Source organism: Panicum virgatum, chromosome 9N (genome assembly GCF_016808335.1).
Source record: "Panicum virgatum strain AP13 chromosome 9N, P.virgatum_v5, whole genome shotgun sequence".
Taxonomy (NCBI): domain Eukaryota; kingdom Viridiplantae; phylum Streptophyta; class Magnoliopsida; order Poales; family Poaceae; genus Panicum; species Panicum virgatum.
In genome coordinates, this window is record NC_053153.1 from 76078561 (window position 1) to 76086211 (window position 7651).

Genomic DNA, 7651 nt, shown 5'->3' on the forward strand with positions numbered 1-7651 from the left:
GACGGCTGGCTGTCCGCTCTCTCTCTCTCTCTCTCTCTCTCTCTCCTCACCACCAAATCATCCCCCGACGTCACAGCCAAAACGCCTCTGGGATCCTCCACAAAACCCCGCGAAAAATCCGGCGAGTCACGAGGCGATCGTCCCCGGAACCCGCTAGGCCCGGAGGGGTTTGGTGACCGGCTCCGGCCGCCGTGGTGCCTGGTTCTGGTTGGGCGCGCGCGCGCGGCGGCCGGGCTCGGCGATGGCGGAGGCACGGCGCTACGCGATCGCGCCGCAGCTAGGTGAGCCACACTGAGCCGTCCTCCTCAGGCGTTGTTTGTTTCGCCCACGACTCCTGATCCACCTGACCAAGGGGGGCGGAGTTGGCATGGGTTCGGTCAACGCGTCGGTCCTTCTTTTGATTTGTCTCGGCGACCGTCCCATTCCGGGGCGTTCTCAGGGTGGAGTTGTCTGAAGCTCTTGCAGCTATGCCAAAGCCTTGGGGGAGTGCGGACTTTTTTGTTCGGGAGTTCAATGTTCTGAAGACGGATTTTCAGCGCCCTGTTTGGTGGGGACTTGTGATGCACCTGTCTCCTGTGTGAAATTGGTCTGTGTTTGGGTTTAGATCGAAGTTACTAGTACCAGATATCAGGAATTGGGTCGTCAAACTGAATTTTTTTAGGAGAGCTTCTTGTTAGCAAGAGGGTTTCTCTGTAAGAATTTTGTGTCCAAGTTGAGAGTTGTAGCATGAACCGAGGATGCGGACTTTTGGTTTCGGTTGGGTTAAGACTTGTCGCATGGTAGATTTTATTTTATCTTCTGGAAAAGTGATTGGGACTTTGGGTGTGATCATGTTTTAAGTATTAGCTTTTCTAGCTACTATGTTTTGAGAGGGTCATATAGTTGCAGAAGTTCAACATTTAAGATTTTTTTTTGGGGGGGGGGGGGGGAGTTGTGAACTTAGAAAGAGATTTTGAAGTTCCAAATAGGTACAATAAACTGTTTCCAGATTACCCTCTTTGCACTCTTGAAGTTATTTTCTGCGGGATACGTCTTAGTCTTAAGGGTTTCATTTTCAAGGAAATCCAGTAGATTTTACTTCACAAAATAAAGGGACTCCCAATGTTAAGTTTTATCGTACCAAGTGGGATTAAGATGGTCAGAAAGCTCTATTTTGTGAAGGCTTGTTATCATTTATCACTAAAATTTAATCTGAATATTTTTTATTACCACCTTCCTTTGACTCCTTTTGAACTATAACATTATATTCAACTGTTAACCCTTGCTTTCATAACCTCTAAACAGATGTTGATCAGATATTGAAGGAAGCACAACACCGTTGGTTACGACCTGCGGAGATTTGTGAAATACTTAGAAACTACAGAAATTTCTGTATTGCCCCAGAACCACCAAATAGACCTCCAAGTATGACACTCATTTTCTGCTGAACACTGTTATGTTCATAATTGTTTCTCCAAAAGTGTTAATTTTTAAAATATTTTTATCGTGCTAATATTTTATTTTAACTTCTGGCTCTAGGTGGTTCGCTTTTTTTGTTTGATCGAAAAGTTTTGAGGTATTTCCGGAAGGATGGCCATAATTGGAGGAAGAAAAGAGATGGAAAAACTGTCAAAGAAGCTCATGAAAGATTAAAAGTATGCCTATTTCGAGTGATGGAAACTTTTCCTGTGTACATTTACAGCATACTTTATCTTATTAATTAATTATGGCCATCAGGACAATAAAACTAACAGTTCTTTATTAATGTAGTCTGGAAGTATTGATGTGCTTCACTGCTACTATGCTCATGGGGAAGAAAATGAAAACTTTCAGAGGAGGAGCTATTGGATGTTGGAGGAGTAAGGGTTCATGTTGCTACCTCTGCAATATTGCAACTCATATTGCGCTGCTTTAAGGCGCACTAACATCTTTTGGATTGATTATAATTTTTTGCAGGGATTTTATGCACATTGTGCTTGTACATTATCTCGAAGTCAAGGTTATTCCTAATCCTACTCTGATTGATATATATTTAGCTGCTTGCCCATTGTGGTTACTGGATTTCATCATCCTAAATTCTGTATTCTTAAAAAAATTATGTTAATTCGTTTTTTACATCAGGTTATTGTCTGTTGCCTTTTGTGATAGTAACCACACGAGTTTTCTAATAGCTTATTCTTATTTATTAGTATAACGTAGTATCCTGGAGGTTTGTGCCAACATGTAAGAGATTTGTTTCATGTCATGTTCTGAGAATATTGTTCAGGCTCAGGTCTAGCAAGGATTTAGGGCTTCTGTTATATGTACACCTGTAGTAGATTTAGTTCTAGTTTGGAGTACTTTAGTTTGATGCTATTTGGAGCATTTAAACCAGTAATTAAGCTAAATATGCCCGACTTTCATTCTAAACCAGTAATTAAACTACTTATACTCAGGTTAAATGAAAATGCTTTAGCATTATTATGAGTTTGCATCAGTTTTTATTCAATGAGCCATTAATTAAACAGAAATGTAATATAGTAGTTGCGGTTGTATATTTCTGAAAGAATGTTATTGTACTAATACATGGAAACCCATTATGAGGCATCTCTAGTTTTATATTGGTTCAAGTAGCCAATTTGTTTTTCCTGCATGCATTCTTTCTTCCTTTTTTTTTAAAGAAACTTTGGCTACTCATGTTTTGTTGAGATCTTGATCCAAATTCTGAGTTTACATCGCTATTTCCCATCTTTTGCGAACAATATCTTCCTGCAATTGTCCGCTTAAAATTCTACCCCCCCTCATTTGTATACGACAACCAGGGTGGCAAATCAAGTTCTCGTATTAGAGGGCACGATGATATGCTGCAAGCTGCTCGTACGGATAGTCCTTTAAGTCAGTTGCCTTCACATACTACAGAGGGTGAAAGCTCTGTTAGCGGACAAGCCACCGAATATGAGGAAACAGAATCAGGTAGAACTGTTTACCATCTCTTCTGTTCTATATAAAGCTCACTGAAATATTTTACTGATACACATTCCAATTATGCACAGCGTATCTAAAGCCAAATTCGCTGCAGCATATATTTATTCGGGAGGAGCCGGATACCACCCTTTCTCTTGGACGCAGCAGCATGAAAATGGAGGTGGACCTGTGATGGGAGCTTCTATTTTGAGCTCCTACATTCCTGCACCGTTTGTAGGCAAGTAGCAGTATTTTTTTTTCTGGAAGGCATTTGAAATAGTTTATTCTCATTATGGACCAAAGTTGAGTTGACCTGCATTCTTTGTTACACATAATGTTTAGGTAACCATCAAGGCTTCCCTGCTACAGAAACTACTACATACTTACCAGTTTCTCTTAATGAGCCTGCTCTTGGAATTGCATTAAATGGGGCTGATAATCAGTTGGATCAATCATCATTGAATGGCCTACCTGACCAAGGGGTCCATCGAATGCCTCCACCCCTAATTACTGATCCCTCCAAACAATTTCCTTTCACTGAAGGACCTGGAATCGAATCCTTCACATTTGATGAAGTATATAATGGATTGGGTATCAAGGATGCAGATACTGTAGATACTGATCAAGGCTCACTGTGGCAGGTATCCTGGTGCACATTTCCATACGGCAATATATATATATATATATATATATATATATATATATATATATATATATATATATATATATATGTATATATATAACTCACATGTATAAAGCTTAGCTATGTCTGTGATTTTTGTTATCTAATGGATACTTTATATTGTGGTTGAAAGCGGGGCAGTAACCACATGTTATTTAACTGATAAAGAAGGCAGCTATGTGCAGCTTGTTTTCCAGCCCGTGGTACTGGCATGAAAGTTTAGTTATACACAGAGCACCATGAAGATAAATAATAGTGAAAATAAATTGTTTGCCAGCTAAACTAATTCCTCAAGGGAGTAACAGAGAAAGCATGTAGCTAAGTGATATTGCACAACTGACATAACATATCCCAAAGTTATTACTTGAGGCAGATATGTGACAGTCTCATTGCTTTCATTGACAACAAGATCCAACACTTTCAGGATATCTCCCCGTGCTGCGCTCAGCATGTCCCACCATCTGAGCTAACCTGTCCTTACCACGGACTACATATAAAAGCTTCTATTGTGAACCTATGGTGTAGTTGAAATTATGCAAGTTTACAGTTCCAATTGTCACATTAGTGGACTTCTAAATGGCACAGACATGCTGTTTCTTAATATCTCTACAATTTTATGTCTTGTAGTTTTCATGGATAGAACTACTTTGTTGCCTTCATGGCATCAAATCTATATTGTAGGCTATGTTGCACGTTTTGCTCAATCACATCTAATTAGGTTTTACACCACTATTGTTATATTATCATTGCTGTCTCCGATTTGTTTATGTAACTTAACTGAGAAATTACTTAATTTCAGCTTCCAGGTGCTATCAGCTCGTTTCCTACAGAGGACAGTTTCCAACAAAATGGTAGATCTTTGGAGGAAACTATCAATTACCCTCTCTTGAAAACTCAGTCATCTGGTCTCTCTGATATCCTGAAGGACAGCTTTAAGAAAAGTGATAGTTTTACGAGATGGATGAACAAAGAACTTGGTGAAGTAGATGATTCCCAAATTAGGTCCAGTTCTGGAGTGTACTGGAACAGCGAAGAGACTGACAATATCATTGAAGCATCAAGTTGTGATCAGTTGGATCAATTCACTGTTGACCCGGTGCTTGCACAAGACCAGCTGTTTAGTATATCTGATTTTTCTCCAAGCTGGACATATGTGGGCTCCAAGGCTAGGGTATGCCTTCTAAAGCTTTTGATATGTTCTTTGGTCAAAAGTCTTGGAAATGTCATAGCACCGTCCTTATGGCTCATTGAACTTCTTATGATGTTTTTTGTATATCATCCAGGTTCTCATTACTGGTAGATTCTTAAAATCTGATGAGATCCAAAGATGGAAGTGGTCATGCATGTTTGGAGAAGTCGAAGTTCCAGCAGAGATTTCAGCTGATGGAACTCTCAGATGCTATTCTCCGTCACACAAACCTGGCAGGGTTCCTTTTTATGTTACATGCTCCAACAGGTTGGCCTGCAGCGAAATCCGAGAGTTTGAGTTCCGACCCAGTAATCCTAAACACATGGATGTCCCAAGTCCACATGATGATGTGAAGAAAACATGTCTCAAGATGCGTCTAGATGACCTTTTGTCTTTGGGACAAGATGAGTACCAGGCAATAGTATCTAACCCCACAAAGGAGATGATTGATTTGAGCAAGAAGATAAGCTCCCTGATGACAGACAACGATTCCTGGTCCGAGTTGCTAAAGTTGGCTTGTGATAACGAGCTTGCCACTGATGATAAGCAGGATCAGTTCTTTGAAAATCACTTGAAAGAAAAATTGCATATCTGGCTTGTCCACAAAGCAGTTGATGGTGGCAAGGGCCCCAGTGTGTTAGATGAGGAAGGGCAGGGTGTGCTTCATCTGGCAGCTGCCCTAGGATATGATTGGGCTATAAGGCCAACAATTTCTGCTGGTGTGAGCATAAATTTCAGAGATGCTCATGGATGGACTGCACTCCATTGGGCTGCATTTTGTGGCAGGTAAGTGTTTCAGAGTGAGATTATTACATATTTTTTATGTGTACTGATGTTGTTCCTCCTGTTATCCAGAGAGCGAACAGTTGTGGCACTTATCGCACTTGGTGCAGCTCCTGGAGCTTTGACAGATCCAACGCTAGATTTTCCTACAGGAAGCACACCAGCTGATCTTGCGTCAGCTAATGGGTACAAGGGAATTTCTGGTTTCCTGGCTGAGTCTGCTTTAATAAGTCATCTCCAGACCCTCGATCTTAAGGAAACCATGGGAAGCAATGCGTCAGAAATATCTGGTCTGCCTGGTATTGGAGATGTTATTGAAAGAAGAGCATCACCATTAGCAGGTGAAGGTCTTCTAGCTGGATCCATGGGAGATTCACTAGGAGCTGTTCGAAATGCTGCCCAAGCTGCTGCTCGTATATATCAAGTTTTCAGGATGCAATCCTTCCAGAGAAAGCAAGCAGTTCAGTATGAGGATGACAATGGTGCGATATCAGATGATCGTGCCCTGTCACTCTTATCTGTTAAACCATCCAAACCAGGGCACCTTGATCCCCTACATGCTGCTGCAACTCGAATACAAAACAAGTACCGTGGATGGAAGGGAAGAAAGGAATTCCTGCTTATTAGACAGCGCATCGTCAAGATCCAGGTATTGTTATTTGTTGTACGATACATTGTCAAGATCTGAATGTTGAGCATAGTCTCTGGCAGCCTGTGTGCTGCGTTTCTCCTTGTAGGATGTAGTCATTCACGTGTGAATGATTAAGGCCGGAACTCATCCTTACTCTAAAAAAAAGATACATGACTAGTGATGCACTGACTTTGTAGTAGTATCCTGACTGTTCCAGCTTAATAGTTTGTGTTAATTCTAGTTGCGATATGTTCGATATACGATGCAAAAGTTCCTAATTTTCTTCTGGTAAATTTTCAGCGAACCATACATTGTTCAGTTAGTTTGGACGATAATAACCATAGCAGTTACAAATCATATCACTGAATGGAACCTGCACATATGTCCCCCAGGGTTCAGACCCTCCTTGAGAATCCTCATTTCCAGTGTAGAATAATCCGTGCACCATGGTATTTTGTCTAAGATATGTATGTCATTGATGATGTTTTAATAATCAATGCTGAACCCTGTCTTTGCCTGCTGCCTATAGGCTCATGTGCGAGGTCACCAAGTGAGAAAGCATTATCGCAAAATCATTTGGTCTGTTGGAATAGTAGAGAAGATCATATTGCGCTGGAGGCGAAAAGGGGCTGGTTTGCGCGGGTTTCGGTCTACAGAAGGTGCGGTGGAGGGCACTAGCAGCAGCCATAGCGATTTGATCCAAAATAAACCTGCTCAGGATGATTGTGATTTCCTGCAACAAGGAAGGAAGCAGACCGAAGAAAGGCTGCAGAAAGCTCTTGCCAGAGTGAAGTCCATGGTTCAGTACCCAGATGCTCGGGATCAGTATCAGAGGATTCTGACTGTCGTCACAAGACTCCAGGAATCCCAGGTATCATGATTTCTTTTAGCTGAATCTGTTGCTGGCTAGCCTATGCTTTCGGTTTGAACTGCTGAAGCTTTATAGTGGAATTGCTGGACTTATAATTTTCACAATTCTTTGGTGCTGGCATGACAGGCTTTGCAAGAAAAGATGCTCGAGTCGTCTACCGATATGGATGAAGGCTTCGTGATGAGTGAGTTCCAAGAGCTGTGGGATGATGACATACCAATGCCCGGCAATATCTAGGCCTGAGCACTGATGTCGTCTTCTCACCCCCCCCCCCCCCCAAAGAACGTAGCACTGGTGTCTTGTACAGTACTTACCTGCCTATATTTGTTAGTTTTAGCAAATGATGATGATGATAACCCGTAGTAGTTGCTTAGCTAGGTTGACCATTTTTGTATATAGCTTTTTTTTCGGTTACTTCGTTTCTGGTCTTTGTTATTTAGCTTATCTTTTTTGTACAGTACGTGTATGTATATGTTCTATATAGAAGGAAAATATATCTATTGTGGACTCTATTTAATGAATATTTACGGTGGAACTCCGCGCTGGTCGCGAAGCTGGAGCTCCTCGTCCTCA

At 41.3% G+C, this 7651-nt stretch overlaps 1 protein-coding gene across 2 annotated transcripts; it reads left to right on the forward strand.

Moving 5' to 3' along the window:
- Nucleotides 1-7651, forward strand: LOC120688626 (calmodulin-binding transcription activator 3-like). Of its 2 annotated transcripts, none has more exons than XM_039971016.1 (13): nt 1-281; nt 1285-1404; nt 1519-1634; nt 1750-1838; nt 1936-1978; nt 2781-2931; nt 3041-3160; nt 3265-3563; nt 4404-4775; nt 4888-5579; nt 5649-6225; nt 6737-7078; nt 7205-7651. In XM_039971016.1, the coding sequence occupies exons 1-13, from the start codon at nt 242-244 to the stop codon at nt 7313-7315; spliced, it is 3072 nt and encodes a 1023-aa protein (XP_039826950.1). In that variant the 5' UTR covers nt 1-241; the 3' UTR covers nt 7316-7651. The 2 variants fall into 2 exon arrangements, with proteins under 2 accessions (XP_039826950.1, XP_039826949.1); XM_039971015.1 differs by having other exon boundaries at nt 2-281; nt 3038-3160.